At 41.4% G+C, this 26178-nt stretch overlaps 1 protein-coding gene across 1 annotated transcript in view; it reads right to left on the minus strand.

The window, feature by feature from the left end:
- Positions 1-26178, minus strand: part of spata5 (spermatogenesis associated 5) — a gene marked incomplete at its 3' end in the record, with an annotated part of 89868 nt that overhangs the window by 55268 nt on the left and 8422 nt on the right. Inside the window, 4 exon segments of the mRNA XM_035669584.1 lie at positions 2308-2387; positions 2677-2730; positions 6694-6903; positions 14539-14693. Coding sequence (XP_035525477.1) covers positions 2308-2387; positions 2677-2730; positions 6694-6903; positions 14539-14693 — 499 coding nt within the window.

The following is a 26178-nucleotide window of genomic DNA, read 5'->3' on the forward strand; positions in this document are numbered from 1 at the left end:
GCTCTCTGCCTCTATATAACATTCATTGTCTGTTTTTGTCTACCATAGTTTGCCTCTCTTCCTGTCTTCTTTCTGTCATTCCACCAGTTTGGACTCGTGGCAGGTAAGTTGACAGATTTACAGGTGCTTCTCATCTCCTGCCTCGAGACGGGGGAAAAAAAACCCCACACACATACACTACACAGCAGAGGCTGCCTGCTTGTGTCAACAGTTTTGAATTCTTGCCGGTATGCGTGAGCCACTTCATTGATTAAACATGGCAGGAAGTAAAGACCAATAAATAACCTTTATAGATCAGCGCTAAGTGCATTTTTTAAAATGGCAAGTGGCCTCGAGGCGCGGGTCCAGCTCCACGTCCATCGCAGCCAGCTGACAAACTCTCACGCTGTAACTGCATTATTGGTGCAGCTGGGTGGAGAATCAGAGTGCATTCGCAAAATTGAACATCAAGATAAGGAGGGGGAAGCTCAATCATGCTGAAAAAAGCGGAGAGAACTTGTCAGTGGTAAAAAAATTGATGGATGAAGACAAGTTGCAATAGAGTCGTATCCTGCACACTGGAAATAAGTCAGTCAGGACTGCAATAAAACGTCAAAGTACAAGAACTGTGTTACAGGCTCCTTTGGAAAATGTGCTCTACAGCGCTGACTACTGAATGGCCTGGCTTATACAGCTTGGTAGTTGGGAAGAGTTAAGTGAATGAGATATAAAGGTAGAAAATAGTATTAAAAATAATGATGGTGGACAAAAAGGACGAGTAGTCTTTCCCAGTTAAAAATAAAACAAGACACTGAGACTAAGTATTGCAAAGCTGCAATTCAATGTGTTTCTTAAAATCAGCAATTCACTTCAAGAGCAGTTGTAAATGGTAAATGGATCGCACTTATATAGCGCCTTTCTAGACTTGTCACATTCACCCATTCACACACAGAAACTAATGAGTCTAATCTATTTAATTTATTCACATACATTCAAATGGAACAGCATCAGGAGCAGTTTGGGGTTCAGTGTCTTGCTCAAGGACACTTCAACATGCAGCCAGAGGGGCAGGGAATACACGGCCAACCTTTTGATTAGAGGACGAACCGCTCTACCTCCTGAGCCACAGCTGCCCCAGTTGTTGTCTCAATTTAATTTGATTCTGTGCACTCATTAAAGAAAAACCTAAAACTATCCTTACATTAGAATCAGCTTCAAGGACTATTCTAAAATAAGATATACATAGTTTCTATTATTTCACTAAATATTATGAGAGAAAAAACAAAAGAATCTTAAATTTGATTTGCTTTTTTGCACGTCAATGAACTGAATCGGCCTAACTTATAATTAATACATCAATGTAACAAATGATTTGTTATGCCTCTGGTTGGTAGCATACACTGGATATTGGGATTCAGTTACTGGGATTTACAAAATTGTTTTTCTTAGAGGAGCGACAAAATATTTCTGTTAAGAACTGTACTGAGAAAATGTAACGAATGGTTGTGATCCTAACAGGAAAGGACGAGATGGAATGGTACAGAAAATGTTTTTGTTTAACATAAACTGTTATGATTCTACATTTCATGATCAGAGGTACTTTAACAAAACCACAGAGGTCAGACTATGTTACCCTGCAGACGCTGCATAGCATTTGAATCATCTGACTGAGGGCCCACATGGAAAAGTTATAGAGACGGCCTGTTGGCCTTTCTGTGCTCCTTCCTACAACATTTAGTTTCATCAACTGGTTTACCAGGAAACATGCTGCATATTTGGCCTTCCCCATCTGCCATGGACGGGCACAATGAAGTGTTTGTGCGCCTCCGGTCTGTGTCCTCTGTCCGCCCCCCGTCCTCTTTCCTTTAAGCCACAGATGTTCCCAGTGCCATCCCACTAAAGCGCCTCCGGACAAGACTGTGTTCTGTGTTCGCCGGTAGCGAAAAGCCGCAAAAGTCTAAGAGGACACCATGGGAACTGAGTGGCTGGCTTTGATAGAGCATTCATGCAGACTTTTTGGGATGTTTGCTCCATCCGTTCATAAGTGAATCTTTGTGAGACAAGCTGAGACACAGGCGAGGGATGGTAAATTAAAGCAGACCGCAGTGATGACTGTGCATTTGTCATCGCCGGACAATGAATGACCACAGTGCTGAAAATAGTAAACAGTGGACAGTAGCAGCGGTCAGTGAACAATCACCCGAGGAACTTTAAAAGAGAGGAAGCGAAAATCCATCAAGAGGGCAGGAACTGTGCTTTTGACATTAATTTTAGCTGCCTTTTCTTCAATTTTTTCTCTTTCTATGGTGTTAATAAAAGTAGCCGTACCTTCCTCTTTCGCTGGCGAGAGCATCTATCTCATCAAAGAAGACGATGGAGGGAGCGACGGCCCTCGCCTTCCGAAACACCTGCGAGCAGTGTTGGCAACAATAGAAGAGAGGAAAACAGGACCAGTGAATCATTCTCAGCACAAACATACACAGGAAATACAGCACTCATTAATGTCATAAATTACATCTCAGGCCATCCGTCCATTACATCAACAACTAAAAATATCTACAGAAGCACAACACTTGAGTTTGGATGGCTTAAAGAATGTCAGCCTGCATAACTCTACGACAACATTATGTTAAGGTCAACAAACCATTGTAAATCTTTCATTGTGATAATCAGGCGAGGGAAGTTAAATGTACGTACCTCTCTCACCGCTCTTTCAGACTCTCCAACGTACTTGCTCAGTAATTCTGGACCCTGAAAAAGCCAAAGTCAAACAGTATTTAAGGGGTCTATAATTTTACATACTGCATATGTACTACATTATATTAACTAATAATCAAGCTGGAGTTATATGTTTTGCTTTATTTCAAAAAGAAAGAAAAAAAGCATGTTGAACTAACCAATCGAGACATTGACGTCTAAGGTTAAGTTCATAGCATGTGATTTCAAGTAGGGCTAAATAATTGCCACCATCATGGTTCTGTTTTGTGAAGTATCACCTTGTGGCCCTGTCTCTGCCGACGGTTTAAACTGAAAGCTAACGTTCGGAAAGAGCTGCTGCTCTGTGGCGTCTTTTGGAGATTAAAAAGAGAAACACAGTGAAACAGCGATAACACAGCGTGAGAATGTCATGAAGGACAGCTGGGGGGTGGGGGGTAATTGCACAGTGCTGTTTCACTGCTCACCGTACGCTATGTGCCGGTTTATCTTTGTGTGTAACATCTGTGGTTCAGCTGGCAAATAAAGAGATTTCCCGTTGGGTGAACACTACAGTATTGTGTTTGATACTACTGCCTGCCCTATCATTGTAGGACTACTAGTACTACCACTGCTGTACTTTCTAGAGTCTAATCTTTGGCATATTCTCTCAGCCAAAATGTCAGGTGTCAGACCAAAACGAAGCGCTACATTTAGTTTAGATCAACAGTCTGTGTGAGTTAGACAATTTTTTTTTTGCGAAGCCTCGATCACCGCTACTCAAATACACTGTGACATGTAATTGGCCAATAGTGTGAGTGATTTATTTTCAGTTTTTTTACCCTGGAAGACACAAAATCCCGCTTTAAAAGAGCTCAACAAATTGACAGCAGTTAGAACATGCAAGATATGCAGCTTTTACTACCATCACTTTTACTAAGACTATGTTTTTTCTCTTCATTATGGCCTTCCGTCCACACTAAAAGGATGCCCCCCCCCCCAAAAAAAAACTGACCAAAATTTTTGACTATGGAAAAAACGTGAGTGGGAAACAAATACTAGGGCCATATTTTAGTATGGACAGTAAAACCCAAAATATGAAATACACTGCACAGACATTATGTTATTTACTGCTGTGCAGCAGTAAAATTAGGAGCTTTTTTAAGACATTTTAAGACTTTTTTAAACCTGTTTTCCATACTGGCAAACAAAAGCACAAAGGATATGAAGGCTGGTTTTGTTTTCTTGTTGTTCAAGCATGATCAATACAAAATCTTTTCCAAACACACATTTAAACACAAGACTGAAAATTGCAACTTTATTTTATCAAACCCATCAATTTTTAGACTTGTCAAAATCCTATTTAACGCATTTTAAGGCCTAAAATTCAGATTATTGGAATTTAGACTTGTTAAGACCCAGTGGACACCCTGATGCAGTATGTTTATTTTGTAAGATGCATTCTTGAGCATAAAGGATGAATTACTGTTCTATTGATTAAGAGGTAGAATTTATGAGCTTGGATCAAATCATTTTATGTGTTATAAGTGGGTTTATATGTTATCTGACAACACAGACGGAAAGCATACGTCAATAACAACAACTAAATAGTGAATTCAGATCTATTGAAACATAGACAAAGAAGAAATCAAGCCATTTTCCAGTTGTTTAGGCATTTCAGAGTGGATGGGAAACCTTTCAGAGGCGTGATGAAGAGACTTACGCTGCATGCTGTTTTCATACGTTTTTCAAATTAAGCCTACTCTCACTGTTACCACCACTTACTACTCCTCCAAACTGAACCTCATATACCCTCTCTTCTCCCTCTCCTTCAGTCCTTTTCTCCCTCTCCTCTCCCTCGCTCACAAGCAGATAAACATCCACTCAGCCCTCACAAGAACTTCCTCCCCTGCAATCCACCCTTTCAACACCTTTGGGCTGACGGAGGAGACGACACTTAACTCCCAGCCCTTTTGTCTCCTGCAGTAAGTGTGGAGGTTGACTCATTAATCCCAGGTTCCTCTCTCTGTGGCAGAGCCAAGGGCTGGACATGGTGAGTTTAAAACCATTGACACTGTAGAGATACAAGCTGTGTGTGTGTGTGTGTGTGTGTGTTTGTGTGCACGTAGGCATCTGCGGATGTGAGTGTGTATGAGTGGCTGCAGTGGGAGGAAAATGAAATTGACAAGATGATAATAGGGCTTTTTCACACAGAGGAAACAGGCTGAGCCTTAAAGTATCCACATTTAAATGTGGATAACGTATCTATGTCAAAGCAACCGCTGCACTGGAAAAACCTGATACTGTTATTGCAGATGCTGGAGAGTGGCTTTCAGCACGAGGGACAGGATGTTTTTTACCCTTTTCATGAAGCAGATACTCTTCCTGATCACTTGAGAAGTGCCGCACACAATTATAGTACAGCTCTTTTTTTATCACCTTTGTATCAAACACAAAACACAATCCAGCAACAATGACAATGTTTCTAACACTAGAGTGAAAGTGAAAACATTTCGTATGTCAGCTATTGTACATACCCATTTAAAAATAAAATGATGCTTTGTTCAAAAGGTTTTTTCATGTTGATTGTTGACCTCTGACTTCTACGTCTTTGCAATCTTGTGGTTTTTTTTCATTTATTAATAATGATAATATATTTTATTTATAGAGCAAGAAGGAACTCAAAGACACTTCACACAAAAGATGCATGCTTTGAACCCCATCATGCAGGATTTATCATGTAGCATTGAACTGAACTGCTTTCTTTCCTGGTATTTATAAAAACGTTTTTGCAGCATTCTATTGCCAAATAAAACTAAACAAACAAAAACAAGCTTGCCAATCACACCCGCATTTGCAGATGGCTTAATGACCCCCGGTGGAGAGATTCTGTCGAAGCTTTCCGTCTCGCATGGCAACCGCTTCGCAAACATCCACTGATCAAAAATTCAACAAGATGATCAATCAATCTCTGTCAACCAGGCCTCTACGGGCCGAGGGGAGGGCGACAATGGTGGTGGCAGGGAGGATGGAGTGATGAATGAGAGGGGACAAACACGGGGTCAAAGGTCAGACAAGGAAGCTTTCTGTAGAGGAAGTTGGGCCGTCAGACCGCCTCCAGGTCACCAGGGAAACATCTCCAATAGTACTTTGACACATGACACTGATATACTGTGTATGTGGAGGATGTTGTTTCTCTTTCACAGGTTGGAGACTCATTATGGTCTACAATCCGAGGAACTTTATTTTAAGGCTGAATTTTGTGGAGAATTATGCACAATACATCCTGAATATTTGCCTTTGATAGAATGATGCAGCTATGAAAAAAACATGGAGTCTTGGGTTTGAATATTTAACTTGTGTAAATATCATAAAGTTTCAACGAAAAGTAGTATACTACATAAGATACTGTCAGGATACTGTCACTTTTAGGGAAATAAAGGTGTTAGGGGTTAAAACAGTTCAAACTACCAATTTGAAATACAAATGATACACAGTATTTTATATTCTACTGCCCTTTATATGATGAGAAGTGTGTTTTATACCAAATCACTTTCATTTCAGTGACCTTCCTTTGGTTATACTGTTAGTAAAGTCTGGGGGAAATGGACTGACTTTGTAAGGTTATAAGGCCTTGATTGTGAGATAAGATTGAATCAACAAATCATCAGTCATCAGGCTAATGACATCACTTACTATCACTAAACCTGCATTATAACAGAGCTGAAGTCTTGTCTTTTTTGGGGGGAGTATTTGGACTCCCTTATTTTTCCCTTAACTGAGTCATACTGCATGCAGTGTTTTGGCAGATCACTCAACCAGAACATGATTTGAAGACGCTCACCTGCAATGCATTATTTGTTCATATTTAAGATAAAAAAAATAAAAAAAACCTTTTCCCCAGTACCTTCTTCAACTGGAACTCATCATACACTGCACACCAGATAAACGGCGTATATTTAGGATAATAAAAGATACCACTCAGAGTAAATGTATTATGACTAATTGATAAAAACTCACTTTAATAGCCAGGAAGTTGAGCCCACTTTCATTAGCCAGGGCCTTGGCTATCATGGTCTTAGAGCAGCCTGGAGGCCCGTAGAGCAGGACTCCTTTAGGTGGCTGGATCCCCATGCGGGTGAAGGCCTCGGGGTGCATCAGAGGCCACTCCACAGCCTGTTTGAGTTTCAGCTTCACCTCCTCCATCCCGCCAACATCTGACCAGCGGACCTGGAAGGAGGAGACGAGGTAAAACCAGGGAACATTTTTACTTACATTTACATTGCAGTGTTGTGGCTAGATACATAATTCATGTAAAACTAAAAGATATGAAATACCCAATAAGTATCCTTGATCTTATTTTTCAAATCAGTATCTGAAAAACCTCAGTATTTCATGTAACTTAATGGTTACATGTATGCAGCATAAGAGTTTGGCATCCAGTATTCTAGGGTTGAAGCAAAATCTGTTCTTTAAGGCCAATTGAATACGAGTCTGTTTAACTGAAGCTGCTGAACACAGCTGAACACACTGTTTTTGAGCTAAAAAAAGAAAATGACGTAGTATGATAGATTATTCAGTGTTTCCCCAAAGTGGTTTATAAGAACAAGAAGGAGAAGCAGAAAAAGAAAAAAAATAGCAGTAGAAGAACATGAAGTAGTCTTAAGTAAAGGAAGTAAAAGAGGATGAGAAATAAGAAATAGTTGAATTAGAAGAATAGTGTTACTAGAAGTAGAAGAAGAGTGCAAACCTGTCTGGAATCCAATCCAAATGCTAGATTAAAGGTTTAATCACACAATAACATGCAATCAAACAAGATACATCATGTGTTGAAATGGAGGTGGTCAACAATGAGTGGCCAAACACTAATAAATGATCAACACTGGTCTAATATACTGCTCTAACTCACTCTGCTTCCTCTGAAGCATCTTACAGTTCTAATCTGTGGCAGCTCAAACACAAACACATCGCCAACAATAAATGCAACAGACCAAACAAACTCTGATTGCACGCTGATGTCACTGATGTTCTCATGTAACCCACGCGGAGGACCTCTTTAACTTTCTGACCGCCCGAGTAAATTGCAGAGAACTGCAAGTTCTTCCAGGCTGATGACGGGGTCGGGGTGGGGGAGAGAGGAGGGAAGTGAAATATAAAAGCATATTTGGAAGGAGATGGAGGAACGGAGGGCTCGAGTTGAATCAGGGAGACTGGACAGAGTGAACAACAACAGAGGGAGTCAGCCAACAGCTGTCTGTCTGACAGATGGAAGGAGGGAGCGAGTCCGGCAGTGAACAACCGGAGGAGATAAAGTAGATAAGAAGAAAAGCCCCACATCCAAAACCCTCTCAGACATCTCTCATCCTTCCTCTTTCTTTCATTAACCATCCATTATTCTCTCCCCTTCCTCACTATTTTAGCTCTGTTCCCTCCATGCTTCTTTTCCACCTCCCCCAGAAACCTGGTTATGCAGAAAGTCGTCCAATGTGTTTGCATATATGTCAATCATTTCTCCCCATCCTTTAATTTATTTTGAACAATGGCTTATTTTAAAGGTCCAGTGTGTAACAATTAGGAGAATCTAGTAACATTCATAGGTATGTTTTCATACCATGTGTAATGGTAACCTGAATATAGGAATCGTTGTGTTTTTGTCACCATAGAATGTAGATAAAAATGGCTCATTTATATCTACAGACAAAGGGGATGGCCTTCCATGGAGTCCGCCATGTTGAACCGCCATGTTTCTACAGTAGCCCAGAACAGACTAACAAACTATGTTTGGACATTATGTCCATAAACCAATACATAACAGACTTGACTAGATCAGATGTGCTGCGGTCAGTGCTGGTTGAGTGCTTCTGTGTTGTTCGTAGTGCATTTTTACTGCTCTAGATCAACCCAGTTGATTGTGTTATATTCTTTAGTATCAATCAAGTTGTCTGCTGTATATTTAAACGTACACTAACTCTGCTCAAGCACTCATAGCCTTCTCATTTTTGCGACTTTGTTCCTAATCCCACAGTTGTTTACACGCTATTCAGTTCTTCTTGCTACAGTGCTTTAGCTTAGCGGTTAGCGACTGCTCTCTCTTTCTCCTGCTCCCTTTTGCTCAGTGTCGTATTTGAGCTATTGTATAATAAATTAAGTTTATTTTCCGTGCTGGATGCAAATTGATTATGTAATCAAATGTTGACTATTCGTTGACAGCACTAAACTCAACTAATGATACACTTTAAGGTCAGTCTACTCGTCATAGAGCGTGCTAAGCTTGTAAAAACAGCTGTATAACATCTTCTGTGGTCCTGGAGGGAGTTTTCTAAACTCTGAGTAAATAACTCGTCGTCGGGGTTATCGCAGGCTGGGATAAAAGCCTGGGGGTGTGAAGTTTGAAAGATGAGGCCATTTAACAAGCAGGGAAAGTTTAAGAAAAGATGCTATTGGGTGGCATTATGGGAATTGTAGGAATTAGTATTTTTGAAGCTTGATTATTTTAACTTTTTGTGCACATCTGTAAATGTAAAAGGCCCCTTAGGAACTGGGTTACGTGTATACGTGGCCAAGAAATTGCCCATACTCCAGGAGAAATTAAGCTGTGGAAATCAGGTTCCTCTTATTCCTACCCTGATTACTGAAACTGGGTTTATTGTGGAGGCTACATGACATTTAAAAAATCAGGTGCTGGATTTATTTGTTTATTAATTAATAAGTCATTGACAGAAGATTAATTAAATTGATTAATTTTATATGAATTGTATGAATATGAATAGTTTATATCTTTAGTTTTGGACTGTAACAAGCTATCTGATGATTTCATCTGGGCTCTGGGAACAATGATCGGTATTTTCTGACATTTTCTAGACTTAACCAATAATCAATAATCAAAATAATCCTTAGTTACAGTCCTAATCAGATAACTGCAGAAAGCCAACAGTTACCAGGTTACTTACAGTAAGTGCATGTAAATGCAATGTTAATTTACCTTCCTCTCACTCTCTTTCCCCTCATCTTTCTGGCTCTTATCATTATCACTATCACGCTATCTCTTGCTCTCTCCCTTAAATCCTGCAGTTTACCCCTCTCCCTTCCCCTCCTTTTCACTGCTTCCTCTCTCTCTCTCTCTCTCTCTCGTGCTCATTCTCCCCCTCACCCTCCTCCTGCTCTCCATCCAGAGGTAACACATCCCAGGCCACCGGCGCCGTCTCCGGGGAACGAAGCACCTAATGGAAACCTGGCGTCTGGCCACATACTGTAAATACCGAACAATTTATGGACAGTGCCGAGCGAGAGAGGGGGAAGGAGGGATGGAGGGGAGGGGAGGGAGGAGAGGAAGGGAGAGAGAGAGAGGGGAGTGTTGCAGAGATGAGAAGATAGGCCGGAAGCAGGCAAGCGAACCAGAGTGCTCATCTGAAGGCCCAGAGAGGAATGAAATAAAATAAAAAGTTCAGAGAGATAAAAGCAATGAAAAACGAGCTTATAGAGAGAGAAATTGAGGAAACAGGTGAGCGAGAGACAGACGGCTAAAGAGATAGGTGAGGAACTCAGATGCAAAGCAAAAAAATGTTTTGTGGTTGGACCAACAGTAGAAAGCATTTATAGGGAAGTGATATGCAAGAGACAATATAATTACTTACTCGCCTGCTTTTGGCAGCATCATATCAATGAAGTTAAGCATTGACTAGAAAACTTCCAGAGCTCAAAGTAAAAGACATTTTGAACATATACAGTTTAATGACCGCTGGGTAAGCTCCATCTGCTGATGAAGAAGTGTAATACTGGTGACAGCTACAAAATATACTAGTGGACCTTCAGATTTTGTCGTGTTTGTGGCTATGTGTATGATTTGGACAAGACTGGACATTAATGTGGCTGGTGCGTTCACATTACAATATGTATATTATATGCTGCACTCTGTAATGTATGTTGTATTAAGCCCAGAAAAAATCTTAAATCTTAAAGAACCAGTGTGTAGGATTTAGTGGCATCTAGCGGTGAGGTTGCAGAATGCAACCAACTAAATACCACTCACCTTCAAAATGTGTAGGAGAAACTACAGGGGTTGCAAAACTCACAAAAAACACAAAAGATCTATCTAGAGCCAGTGTTTGGTTTGTCCGTTCTGGTTACTGTAGAATCATGGTGGTGCAACATGCTGCCCCCGGGGAAGAGGACCCGCACCCTCTGTAGATATAAACGGCTCATTCTAAGGTAATAAGAACATGGCAATTCTTGTTTTCAGGTGATTATACACTAATAAAAACACACAATAAATATTCTATTCCATTTCTGCCAATAGATCCTGTTACACACTGGACCTTTAATCAAACATGGACAACAGGATGCTGTGTGTCCTGTAGTTTCTTTCAGTCAAGTATCTACTTAACTGCATTAGTATAAGTTAAAATTATACCTAAACAAAAAACTAAGTGAACTAAATGTATACTTTTATACACTTAGGTACATTTCAAGGCTCTGCCGTGTGACTTTCATACTGCATACGTTTTCTGAAACAAATGACCTAAAATAGCAAAACAACAATAATTTGCATCCTGATGGGAAAAAAACGAAGGCCTTGCACAAAAGTTGTCATGTCACACTTCAGTAAACATTTCTATGATTTGTGACATGACAGCTTACCCAACAATTTATAGTCAAACTAGTGGGTTAACAGGTACAGAAAATAAATTAAAACAAATTCTTAGAATAAGCTGCAATCCTGAAGCTGCTACCTGAGCCAGATGTAGTAGTTCTGGGGCTTTAAAGGCCTCTAGCGTCTGAGTTGACCGACAACATCCTCAGACCTGCCAATCATGTGAACACAAATCAATCACTTGCCTCTTTCCACCGAGGAAGCAGATGTGCAACACAACACTGTAAAGTCTCATCTTCCCCCTTTTTGGTGCATTTTTTTTGTGTTAAGTCTCTGCAGACTTTATGGAGTCATTGTAAGAAATAACAATATAAAGTAACATTAATTGCAAGGTGCTTTTTGTCACGAATGAAGCGTCTGTGGAATTAGAAGGCAATGTTTTGACTCACACCTCGCTGTGCTGCGTTTTTCCCCCTTCCCTCCCTTCCTTTTTGTACGAGACCCAGTTATTATCTTTTACTGTTGTTTTCTGAACTTTACAAGGGGCCTCTCAGGCTCTGGCCCTTTGATGGAGTTGAGAGGAGGGTGCGGGGAACTTCTTAGACAAAAAAAAGCTCAAGAGAGACGAGGAGTAACTTTAAAAGGAGGAATAAATAGGCTTGTTATACAGCTGCCAAATGAAAATATTAAAGCCAGGCTGCAGAGTGGAAGATGATTATTTAAAAAAAGCAATGCTGGGTAAACAAGAAAGATGTCAAAAAGAGGAAGGATGTCTTGTCACAAAACAAACAAAGGATTAAGAGTGAACTTTCAATTTATTTACATATAAATATAACATAAATCAAGAGGCATAATCTGTAAAACTCCAGTCTCTAGATACGTGATCTGAGAAGGTTTCCGAGGAACTCAAGGCGTGTATTCATCCGGCACCACTGGAAGTTTCTTATATAAAATGGATTAGAAACAAATGTTTGCACTCATGTGGATATAATCAAGTCCGGGGCTCTGCGGCTGGCCTTTCAGCTGAGCTGCGCTAGGGGGATAAAAAAAAAAATTCCAAAACCAAACTCACTCCTCTCTCTTGTTTCCAGGAACCGGCCGCAAGGACTGAACGTCTCTGGGTGAGCTCAGTGCAGAGTGCTGCAGAGAGAAGAGGGGAGGCGGGTGGGGGTGAAGGGATAGGAAGGACGTTTCCATCTTTTTCTTCTCCTCTCTTTCTCTTTTTTTGGCTGCTGGCAGGAACCGTCAGCGACCCGATCTGCTTTCAATTACCGGTGGAGGATGATGTTAGCCCTCTTCCTGTCCGTTATGTCTTGCACATGCAAACTCCAAAACATCCTGGAGTCTCACCACTGTCCTCTCATCCCTCCTTCCCCTCCCTCCCTCCCTCCCTCGCTCTCTCTCTCTCCCTTCATCTGCTGAGAGCAAAATGATTCATCTTCATTGCAAAGGAAGGTAAAATGGCCACAGGGTCATTTCCACTCTTCCTCCATCATTTAAGTGCTGGTGATTCAGTGGTCAGTGTTCCAAAGAGTAGTTAAGGGATTTTCTGAATGTGCATTAGAGGGAAAGGGGAGGCATGGCTGCTGTTGATGAGCGTTTCTCTTGTGGCAATAAGCGGTGACGCTGTTTGAGTTATAAATTTGTTGTGTACTTTAAATGAAGCAAAGACTGTGTGATGTAAACCAGTCTGCTTCCTCGCGGGGCCATTGCAAGGTTGAATGCAACTGAGACAAAACTAATGCCGATTACAAACAAAGGATCCAATGCAGATTGTGTCATTAACAATGATGCCATGTGCCTTTTAATGATTTTTTTTCCTTGAGTAGTCTATTGTATTGACCCTTTCACACATGCACTGCAACGTGTGCACGCAAATGTCCAAATGAGTTGCACCAGAAATTAAATGTATGTAACCATACCAGCCCCCTATTCTAAAGTGCGATGTGTGAATGGAGCAGGTCGTTATCCGGAGAATTCTCAGCGAGCGAATGGACGTGTTGTTGACATTGACAGAGTGTGTAGCTGCGGTGATCGTTTTGTTTTCATACTTTTCTCATTTTTTACCGCACTTTATGCCTTTCTTCATCATCTGTGATGTTGAAGTGCCATGTTTCTACAGTAGCCCAGAACAAACCAAACACTGGCTCTAGGATAGGGCCTTGCGTGTACTCCACGAGTTTCACAGCCACCAAGTTTCTCCCATACATTTTCTATTCTCATTCTCAAGCTGTCAAATACAGACATGAGGGGTGTTCAGTTAGTTGCAATCTGCTACTTCACGGCTAGATGGCACTAAATCCTACCCACTGGTCCTTTAACAAGAAATCTGTAATCTGTGGTTCAGAATGCCGCTGCAAGTTTTTGACCAGGTCCTCTAAAATGTCTTATGAAACACAAATCTTGATTCCTTTACACGGGCTCTCTTTCAAATTCGGACATTTGTTAGCTACCAGTAGATCTCAGAGATCCTCTGGCTCATTGTAGCTCACTCCAGGCTGAAAACCTTGTGGTTGTGGGCCCTAAACCTTGGAACTCACTCTATTTGGACTACAGATCAAGCAGCTCAGGACACACCTGTTTAGGCTTAGTATTTAGATTTTTCAGTCTGTTGCTTTTGTCTTTTATTGTAATGCACTTTGTGATGTCTGTTCAAGAAAGATGCTGATAAACTCTACTTGACCAGCTGCATCTCTCAGCTCCTTAACAAAAAACACAGACACATTTTGGAAAGATTTAGAAACTATATCTGTCAGTTTTCTAGGCCTGGAAAGCATCAATTTTCCAATTTTATGTCTTTTCTTTTATTCGGTGACCACAATAACTGCAGACAGCCTTTCATTCACACTTACAGTTGGTTTCCACCACGGGAAATTTTCCAGAGGACCAAGAACCAGTTCAGGGAACCTTCACAATGTTTCAACTGATGGAACCAGGAAGAAAATTTTGTTCTGCTATAGTTCCTGCTGCAAAAACGTACCCGCTCAGGAACTAGTACTCTCTAATGGTACTTTTGGGGAACCAGTGTTTTCAGTGTGCAACAAAACAACAAAAACCTTCTTCAACAACTTGTGTACAGCTTCATTCATGCAATAAGGAACCACCAAATTTGCTTAGTATCAATATCAGGATGAGGCAAAGACATTTTTGTATTGTCTATTGAGTTTAAAAACAACTATGTTGTTGGCTTTCTGACTAGCCTAAAGACAAAAAGAGACTGTTCATTAGCGAAAGAGGGAGAGAGAAGCAGCTGTGATTGACAGAGGTTACTGTACCTTAGGGACATCGATAGCAACCTCCCTCATGGCGCTTGGTTTCACAACGGACATGGCCCACTGGAGGTCCTGCAGAGTGACGGTCACCGTCCCCATCAGCTGCTGATCTGATGGTTTGTGGGAACCTCCCAGTGCTCGCCTCAGGGCATGCAAACCTGTAGAAAGAGGGTTTACACATTTTAAATCTCTCGTTGAACCAGAAGAATAAAAAACAAGTTTATTTTAATTTTTTATCAACAGAGGAAAAAAATGCTTCAATACAAACTGACACACTTGACACAGACTTGAGCAAAAGTTACAAAATGTAGCTGAACCAAGAGAATAATACCATGGCTGAAAGTCATCAGTCAAGTTTACAAAAAAACAGGTTTCAGTTGTACAACAAAAAAGGTGATTTGTTGGAAAATAAAAGACTGTGATTTGAGGCATAAAAAAGGATATGAAACTGGTGCTTGTGTGCCTGAAGAAGCAACGCTAGTGTCGTTGTGGCTTGAGGGTTTTCATTCCAAACCCACATGCACCCAGTCCAACTTTTTACTCAAAACATTCAGGCTTGTACACGCTGTGATGGTACACGCCTAGCGAATGCAAATCTCAAAATGAACACTAATTCCCCTTTTGACCACGAAAATAATTGGGCATGCATTATTCGGGAGAGAGAGAGAGAGAGTAGGCCGAAGGGAAGGGAAGTGTAATTGAAGCGCTTAAGGTTTGAATACCCTCAGTTCCAGAGACTTCAGCATCTGAACAAAAAGAAGACAGCAATACAAACACTGATGCGTCAATATTAAGAATGAGCCTTTGTCTTGCCTCGTGGAGGTGATGAGTGAGCACGGACATACAAGCAGAAGTCACAAAAAAGATGGTATTCATTTACAGGAAGGGTTATTAAACATGCATGCTCTTCCTCCACCATGCTAATATGAATCTGCAAAGTACATCCGGGATTAAGTTGTCTGTACAAAATATTAGCAGATGTGTTAGAATATGTGGTTCTTTGATAAAAAGAAAACACGGTACAACAGGTACAAGCCTGTGTACACAAAAAAAGTATGGGGAGAATTACCAAGCTTAAAATTCTGCTAATGGTGAGCTACGATGCATCATTTTGTTACAAATTACATAGCTAATTTGGTTAACTGGTTTCCTTTCCATAGCAATTGGAGCTAAGTGGGCGCCAAGACCAAAATCAGCCCTGCAGCCAAAGATCCATAGTGCTGTGTTGGTGGGGAGGGTGTTGTTTTTGGTACAGTGAGGCATGAAATATGATCCAGATAGTCCATTTTTGAATGATTGAACCACGAGTTTAAAGGCTCATAAAATAGCAAAATACTGCACATATTAAACAAGGAGGGACATTGCCGGAAGACTGAAATGTAAAATTTTATATAAAATTGAAATAATTAGGTAATGGCCATGTAAAAACCTACAGTATCCCCCAAATAATCCAGCAGCTTCCAGGGTTTCTATGTTAAGGCACAATTATGTTATCGTTAAAAGTAAACCAGAGGCTCCTCTGACTTTCCAACTTTATTCAGCGACCGCTCACCCGCTGTCACTGGGGATCTGCCCGGAAAAACTTCATGGTTTTCTATTTTTGGACAAAAAGCAGCTGTGGTAAAGTGCCTTGCTCAAAGGAAGCTATGTAACCATTCCTGCAGGAACTTATTTTTCTCCTTGGAGCCTTGCACAGTCAGTGAGAAGATCAATGACCTCCCTGTTATAGGAGCATTCAAGTAGTTATCTCTGTCAGAGAGGGAAATGAAGATTGATTAAGGACCTTTCTCTGCAGCTTGTCCTCAGCATAGGATGTTATTTCAGATTTTGTTTGAGGTGAGTTTAGCCAAGATAGAAGTCTGCAACGGTACACAAACATTTGCAACTTCACTGAGAGAATCAGTCAAGCACACAAGGAATCTTTGGTCTTTTTCTGCTTGTAATTTCCTCCACATCACATCTCAGAAAAACAGGGTCTGCAGGTAGGTCTGGTTGCAATATCACATGCAATCATTAAAAAGTAGAACTGCAACACTCCAGAAAACGCCATGTGTGCATCAGCTTGCGTCCAGCTGTGTAGATTTAACCCCTACAGGTGGGAGGACAGGTCTTCTGTGAGTGAATTACATGTTAAATGTGAACAATGATTACTAGTTACAAAACCAGCCCACAACCACGTTTCCAACCCCACAGTTGGGTAACACTATATTAGACACACAACTATTCCTGATGCACACATCACACACGCAGAAACTTTTGGCTTCGTCTTCTGAGCTAAAGGGGTCGGGGTGGGGGTGTCTGGGCGGGAGCTGGGTTGGTGAGGGCTGGAGGGGAACGGACGTGGTCCAGGGCGCAGGGCCAGGGAGCAGACGAGAGGGGATTTACGATCAGACATGACTGCATCCTGTTTATATTTTCCAGGACCTTTCCGACTAGGCAAGGGACAGGCAGACAGACAGACAGAGACACAGACAGACAGAGAGGAAGAGAAGAAGAGGTGAAAGAGTAACACAATTAATGTAAGCAGGTTTGTCTTCTGTGCGCACGGCAAGCTGAGGTCAATGTGTTCCCCAGTCCCGGCTCCCTGGTGTATGATGTCTTTCTCTCGCTTTTTCACTCTCTATCCCCGTCCACCCACCCTCCTTCTCACTCTGGATCCCCAGAGGTCTAAACATCCCATCATTCCACCTGGCTGGCGCTTCAGCTCTTCATCTGCGTTAAAGCTTCAGACCGGCGCTGCTTAGACTGCACAAAAACATCTGGTCCGAGTGGAAGGGACAAGGCAACACAGGACAGGATGTGGAAGGAAGCTGGGGAGAGGAGCACCAGCCACAACACCATATGCACTAACCCCAAACCATCAGCTGTCTGCCCTGTCAAGGTGGAGGGCCTCCGCTCCCTTCAAAAGGTGAGAGGATGATGGAACGGGGGGAAAAGCTGAGAAACGACTGTGTACTGATCATGTTCTAAAAGAGGGTTCGTGGACAGCCGAAGAAGACCCACAAAGGAAGAAATCTACAACCATGTGCTCAAAAACAAATGCAACTCAGTAAGAAAAGGGTTTAGCATTGATAGGTGTCATGCGAAGGTAGAGAAACAATGCTTTATTCGAGTAAAACCCTTGTTTGGTTGGCTTTTTTCCTAAACTTTTTCCTTGCAGACACTACATTTCGGCAAAGGTTTTATTTCTAAAATTCAATCCCCAATCCTGCACAGCTAGAAGATTTTTTATTGCAGTAAGCATGGACTGACAGCTAGTTTAAAGGGTCTAGTCAGTAGTACAGCTACATAAAAGCCCTGGGGACTGAAAAATGCAGCTGACAAATGTTTAATAAATGTTTCACCAAGAATAATCTGAAACGGTCTGGAGTGCACTTTGCCAGCAGTAATGAAAAGCCTCGCACAGAAAGAGCCCGACCAGAGGGGAAAGAGGGTTCATAAGCCGCAGAGCTCTGAGTCCAGCCTGGACGCCCAGAGGGCAGCGGAAACTTGATTCAACGATGTGACTTTAACATTTTGCTTTAGGGATTCTCTCTCTCCTGACTGCTCTTGGCTGACTCCAAGCACACATTTGGTTTAGTTATGAAAACATCCGATGGGAAGGGAGGAGGAAAAAAAAAAGAGAGAGGCAACACAACACAATTTAATCTGAACCTTATGTGGACTCATTTTCTTCTTCTTTTTTGCACTCCTCCTTTCCAGAATGCTTCGAATTCGCCAGAGACTTGGTGGAAATTGAGAGAGAAAAGGGGCCCCCTAAATGTACAAGAATGCACATTTGCAAAACATCACACCAGGGCCCAAACTAGGTATGGAAGAGACGGAAGAACTCATTTCACAAAGTTGAAATTGGCCAGGGAGACGAGGGGAGAATGGTTATTTGTGGTTTCGCAAAAGGGATGGTCTTAATTATGTAGGACCAAAACAGACCTTTTCCCAAATCAAGGCCCTCTCTTCAGGGGTCACCTCCGTGGCCTCTCACAAAATTGGCCCACTCCACTAAAGAATCAAACCCCAGAATACAAAATATTATACTCAAGAGATACTTGATGATACCACAAGTACCTTCAAGACAAGACATGAATCTTCCTATTCTTACAGTCTTTGATGAAGCCAACATTAAGTTTCAACGAGCATCAAATGACCCATAAATCAGCTTCCATCAGTGACCAGGATAGGGAGAATCTTAAAAGGCAATGAATGGGACTTGTGTTTGTGTTCCATAACAGAGTACGGTCAGAGTTTAGCAAACCAGAAATTTGAGCATCTACCTCTGTCCAATTAATGCATCGGGATATATGTGCCCTTACTGTACCCCGCAACCCAATAAAACACCCCTGCAGACGGATGTCCAAAACTGATACTCAGGCCTTGTTGATCCAAGTTTGATCCAAGTATTTTGTACTGTAAATGTTTACAGTGTTTCTCTCACTTTTTCCTCCATATATATGTTTAAAAAAAACTAATAATAGCCAATACTAGATTTTAACTCCCAAACAGGTATCGGCCTCAAAAACCCAGTATCGGTCAGACTATAATTCACACTGAGGCTTCTCTAGGATAATGCACTATGGGACACTACACTGTATCATGTGCACTGTGCAGCTATCGTGGAGGAAAACTAAATAAACATGTGTTTCATTCATGCAACTCCAAGTAAACTCCGAGACTTGCCCCCAACTTCCAGGGAGGAAGAAAAAAAATTGAGGTATGAAGCGTACAGAGGTAGAAGAAGACTTCAAAAGGGAAACCTCACAGAGCTCCATTGTCAGAGACAGCGGATCATCACCCAGGAGTCCAGGAAGGTGTGTCAAGAGAAGCCCATCTGCACTTCAACAGTGCATTCCACATTTCAACAGGGAAGAATCAAGACTGTGTGTAGCATTGTGATGCATTGTGTAGCGATGCCTCGAACACCAAGCTCTCCAGCGACGCTGTCCTCAGATGAATTGTGAAATACTTTGGCCATTACAGCATTACACAGCCGCAGGAACGTTTTCATTACTCGCCGGGGCTTCCGGAGCACTCTTTGCACCTGTATTTACAATACCCAACATCTGTTCCCGGAGCTGAAACACCGCAATAATATGTGCTCTTAAAGTGCACACACACACACACACACACACACACACACAAACACAGAGATGACAAAGACAAATACACATGCTCATACACTCCAAACATGCGGAAACGTGTGCAGGCATACACACATATAGAGTACATGCTGCAGAAACACACACACACACACACACACAGCTGTCACTGGGTAAAGGTAAGTGCTGGGGTTAAGGAGTACAAGCAGCACATTTCCGGATTTTATAAACAGAGGCCTCAAATAAACTTCACATGCTGATCCGACTGATATTTATGTGATCTGTCCTGAAATTCCTGAAGTGTCTTTAAAAGGACAGACAAGTAGGGAAAAGCGCTTTATAAGGCAAGGCTGCCGCTGTAAACACCAGCGAACATTTAGCAGTGTTTGGCCCATTTAGTCTTCTACTGCAGAATTTATGTCAAACACACAAAACTCAGCTCATTTTTGACGCCGTTTTTCTTCCTTGTTTCTACAGAGTGTAGTAAGTATTTAGGTTTGGCGGATTGAAGTGTGTTAGCCAAATCACTTTGCACAATTGCCGAGTAAATCATTTAGGCCGTTTAGTATAAGTTGGAGAAGTGGATGTTAAATATTGAGCCTGATCTTTGCCGTCAAATAAGAGGCTAACCGAGAAGCTTTCAGCTGACAAAGTGCAGAGTGGTGTTTATTATTCCGCATAATCAATTTTACTGGGCCTTTTTGTTCCAGTGGGCTTCCCCTGTTTAGAGAGGCTTGTAAACAGTGTGTCCGGATGTGGCACAAACCAAACAAGCACGCACACGCATACACACTCGAAACAAACGTGCGCCCTCACACACACAATTTGCACTGTTTAGACTGTGGAAATGAGTCATCTGCTAGCACTGGGATCAGTTGAACGCCAACAGGACGACAGAGAGACGCCCAGAGTCTGTGAGGCTCCACGAGACCACATGATAGCTTCCAATACCACACAAAACACCTGGAGGGATTCATTATGAAGAGCTGTTTTGTATAATCTGTGCCGAGCTGGGAACAGGGTCAATGTAACGTTTGGGGAAATAAGATCAGAAGAAATAAATGCCTATGTGGTTATATTGGAGGAAATCTCTTCAGGGATCCTGCAAAAATATAAAAAGAATTCCTTTTGTTGGCCATCTCTTTGTTGTCTGAATCAGCACCTAATGAGCCCATTTATTCTTCTTTATACGTACGGCATTCACAACAGAATCACAGGTTCTTTAACAGTCAGCTGTGGCCTTGTCTTCTAAAATGTTCTCAACTGATCTGAATCCGAAAATTCTAATACAATGAACTTTTAACCTTTTTGGCTTGTGATCACTCAAAGGAAGCAATGTCTATTTATGACTCCTTGTCACAGGTTAGGGCTTCAAGTTTGATTTTAGGAATCTTAAGAGGCCTGAAAGTATCCTCCTTCCTCTATATATTAGAGGGAAATCAGTCCCTTTAATGATCACAAATCTACCTTGGGACCCCAGTTTAGGAACGCAACTCTAGCCCAGTTAATTGTATCTATGCTTCTTTCATATTAAACTGTTGTTTTACTGTACTGGGATCAGGGAACAGTCTGGTTTGTTGTACAGACGAGTTGCTTTTTAAAAGGTTTTGTAAAGATATAAGAGGGCACACATTCAGTGTATTGGCAATAAAGGCCCCTAAGCCAAAATGTCGGTTTTTGCTCAGCTCTTGTACTGCTTTTGATTTATTACATTTAATAATGCATGTCAGTTAGCTTTGTGGATCTGCAGTCAACTTAATTTATATAGCTCAGCATCACAAATTTGAGTGCTTTATATAATATTCTGTATCATAAGGCCATCAATTTGTATAAGGGAAATAAAAACCTAAAATCTAAATTACTTAAAGTATAATATTAAATAAATAGGAAGTTTAATAAGTTTAAAAATTACTTTTTGCATCTTCTAATAGCTGAAAGGCAACACAGTTTCAGCTATGTGAATCAGACGTGGAGCCGAGGTGCAGCAGCTCTGCAGCTAACAAGCAAATGAAACATTGGGACTTCTACAATGGCTCCATCTGTGTCGGCCTATCCAGTAACAGTGTGCGTGCTGACACACGTCTGACATAAAGCCCAGTCAGAATAACGTAGCGAGGAGCTACATCAGATACAACAGAAACGCTGTCAGATAAATGTTTATAAATAGAGTTACTGGCGTGCAGGTTGTACATTTTTCTGCTGTGTACATAAATCTGTCAACATGCAAGGAACCATGATGGAAGCCATGTCCACTTCAGACACAGTTACTGAGACACAAGAAGGTCAGCATCCACAACTGTAAAGAGATTTACAGAGATACGTGGTTTAATTGTTGCGGGGACATTGAGTCTTGTAAAAATCCTGACAGGGTTATGGATTCAAAAGTTAGAAAGATAACGACACTTACACACAAAATCTCTCTAAAGCGAAGCTGACTAAGCCATGCACGTTTTTTATCCGTTTCACTGTGCTAGTAGAATTCAGATCAGTGTATCTGAATGGAGGTCAGGGTATCTGCCCTCCCTGCTGACATTACATTCACTGCTTGCAGCTTGAATTGGGCTGTTTACCTCCCCAGCAATATAATGTTTACCCACTAGAGGTCCTCATTTCGGGTTACTACAGTTCAGCTGGAGAGGGTCTGACCTTTCTTCCTGCAGCAACGAGCAGCGAAACAGTGATGGAATGTAATTATTCACTCTGAATAAAGTTTTGAGATACCTGTACTGTGATTCAGCTTGTACTTAACTTTTGTTCAAACACTATTCCCTTCATCAAACATTATCAGACCATCAAAAAATGACTTAAATTCTGAGGTCATCTAGAGCAGTGCTTTCCAATCCATTGGTTGGAGACCTCCATGTGCTCGCAAGATGATTGTCAAAACAGTTTAGAAGAACAAACTCTTCTGCCACACATGTATTTTTTTGACTCTTTATATATATCTTGTGAAATACTGGAGAGACTGAGACTCTAAGAACTGTAAAAATGAAACAAGATGAGAAAGAATAGCTGTGGCATTGCTTCGCTTTGGAGAAGAAGCAAGACAAAAAGCAAGACAAAAAGGTTGGGAACCACTGTTCTTGGTCAATGGTTCCCAGCCTGGGGGTCGGAGAGCCCATGACCAGGGGTCACCGTATGAACCCAGTGGGTCATGAAAGGATTTCCCCATGGGAAATAAGAAAAAATAAAATCAATACAGTTAGTTTATATTTCAGATCTAACTAATCTTTGCTTCTTTTTTCTGAAATCCTGTATAACTTTACATCTTTAGGCTCTTTTATACTCTAATGGAACAATATATGGGCAAAATCACTCTTTGAGTAAACTTCTCACAATGCATAGACATGCAACCGATAATTAGGGGTCACACTGATCTACAGGAAGCAAACAGCATCTGAACGCCAAGGGCTTTAATTCATTTGGCACCATTACAGATGTATTACTGTTAAGGGATTTCTGATAATAATTTTAGATACTTAATGTTGAAAAGGTTTGTGTATCAATAGAAAGAAAATGTGCATTGGACAGATTGGATTTGTGTGGAGCGATGAGGAGACCTTCCTCAAATTAATACATGAAACAAACATATGAAACATAGTTTTTTCCTACCATCGGAGGTCTGACTGGCTCTTTTGACTACGTCATCTATGTTGTGCCCTTTTATTCTGCAATGGTATACTGGTTACTGCAAACTAAATGTATGAGATGATGGTGCCTTCTTACTGAGATCTATTCCTGTTTTTTGTCTCCAGGTTTAAAATACCTACCTTTCATTAAAGGATCACAGTGTTCAACCTGGATCCCCTCGGTCAGTGCATATGATGTAAAGCACAGATTTTCATTGTAATTTGTGGGCTCAGTGGAGGCTTAAAAGGGATCTGAGGTGACCTCGATGAAACAGACTTCAATAGATCTGGTATGAGCATGCTCTTGCATTACGTTACATTCAAAACTGGCTGATCCGTGATCAACTGTTATTAAAGGCTGATTATATAACACATCTGTCGTCAAGAAGTTGTTTCTGGGGCTCGGTACAACTCAAACTGGACAAACAAAAACTTCCCTAATGACATCAAGATTTCCATCAATTCTTATGCACACACAAACATGCTCACACAGGCACACACTTCACACAGTCACTGGACCTTGCTGTCCTTCCCTCTGCTTTTCCTCAGAGATGAAGAATTGATTCAAGCAGTCGTACTCTCAGATCTATAAGCAGGTTGGTATTGTACTGAAGGCAGGATGTGAAACCCCTGCCGCAGCGTGCTTCTTGTGTGTGCGTGCATCTAAAATCGAAGTTGAAAGTGTGTATGCGTGCATGCTTCTCTGCAGCTGTGCAAGGTGGGGATCTTGTGCATGACCCTGGCGTGTCGCAGCCGTCGCAATATTGTCCCCCCACTTTATTATTCAGGAAGCCGTGTGTCGGAGCATACGTTCCCCCAGCAGCTCATTGTTACCTGAGGAGCAGAAGGAAACAACTGCAGTTCCTACTTGATGTGTTTTTGTGCCTCTTTTTAGCTTTTGTTCCTTGCAATGAAAGCAAAGGAGGAAAAAACAGATATCAACTTGTTGGTGTGTTCGTGTGTGTGTGTGTGTGTGTGTTGTGTGGTTGTATATGTGCCAGTTGATCCAAGCAATGTGTGGCGGTATGGAGACTTGGTGAGGGTGGATCCTTACCCACAAGTCAAACTCACACAAACGCACACAAATAGGCAGTTAGTAACAAAGTGTCAAAGCTCTACGTACACATTTTTATCTCTGATTTACACACTGCAGCAAATCAGCAATGGATAAAATCATTACGTGTATGTGAAAGGGGTCGCTTATAGTGTTACAATTATCACGCAACACTTAAGTTCATTTCAGCATCTTACAGCTCACTGTTTTGGTTTTAAAACACACAACTTGAATGTTTTGATTCACTCACACTGTTCTCATCAGTGTTGTTTTAGGCAAAAATAGCTCTAAAAACAGCTCAACAGGTAGAGCTGTACCAAGGCTGAGTCTCCAAATAAAAGCTCTAAAAACCCACTGCACACTACTTGGTTCAGTACCAAACAGCAGAAAGTCAAAGTTACTAACTACCTGGAGATCACAGAGGATGCAAACACATCAGTTTAGTTATACAAATCCTACGTTAAGGATGCTCATATTTTCAAACCCTCAAACTGGGACCTTGATCATTCATGCATGTGCAAATATGTGCTTATGCATCCATATACATTTTCATCAAGATGGTGGACAATTATTTCAGCGCTTAGCATACCAACTGACCGCACCTTTCAACATCATGGATTGCCACGAACACGCATACCTTACGAAGGAGAAAGCATCCTGTAGCGCTTTAGAAAAGACCGACTTTCTCTTCTCTTAGGTATGACAGCTATCCATCAGCACACTGACAGATTCTGTCAGAAAGAGCCAGTGTCATGACTCATAGGCTAGTGACAACCTTAACAAAGACACATTGACTGATTGACACATAGACAAATATGTGCTCAATTCAGATTATGTTGTTACATTAGGTTAGGTAATAATTAGTGGGACAGAACATGATAAACATCTATGTAAGTGTTGAAAACGAGAATATTTTTAATTGTGGCGAAGACCGGGGACTCTCTGGTAGCGAGTGTTGAAAACTGGGACGTCTGGTCACCGTATACACGTTTAAGATACTCTTAATGAGACTGATGGGCAGAGAGACATTATTAGACTGCTCCTAAACTGTTGTCCAGATGTCTCGTCAACTTGTTTAGTGATAGATATTTGTTATTAATTTATATGAATGAGGGCTAAAGACTAGATATAGCTAAGATAGCTAAATGTCTAAGATAAAAAAGGTAAATGTTGGACTGCTAGCAAGCATTTATGAAGCATTTAGGAAACCAGACTTCCTCTAATGGAATTACATGTGGATGCCACAAGATTGGACACACAACTTCTAAGCCTTTATAGCTGTACTGCATTTATTATCTATTTCTCCTCAGTTTGAGTTTTATTTTTACTTTATTTAAACACCGAATGAGCCAACAGAAAGTAATAAAGACAGAAGGAAGCATTAAATGCATTCTGAATCTGTTCATTCTACTGTGGCATACTTGCCTGTGTTTGTCTAGTGATTTGGGTTTGGAGAATGCGGGGGAAGCTAGCAGTCAAACGGGGTTGGGGAGGTTGTTGTCTCCCTCTGGGGCGTGAGGAGGTTTTTCAGAAAACACTGCCAGTCACGTCCGGCCCTCTGCGGACAGTAAATCACGCTCTTCGCCGGAGTGCTTCCGCACAGCAGCCCTGGCTCCCTCCTCAGCTGGAAATGCAATACACCACGTACCCCAGGCGCTGGGACCACCCAGGAGGCATATGGGGGTCACACACAGAAAAACAAATGTGCATGTGCATGTACAATCACACACACACACACACACACAATCAAGCACATTTAGATACACACATGCTGAGTATAAGCCAATATGCTTGTACTCGGGATGTGAGGTGGATTGGTTTGTGGGATCAGGGGTGAGGGGGCAAAGGAATTTCACAACAAGTGGTG

The sequence above is a fragment of the Morone saxatilis genome, unplaced genomic scaffold (genome assembly GCF_004916995.1).
Source record: "Morone saxatilis isolate NCDOM2014 unplaced genomic scaffold, NCSU_SB_2.0 Contig22, whole genome shotgun sequence".
NCBI lineage: Eukaryota > Metazoa > Chordata > Actinopteri > Moronidae > Morone > Morone saxatilis.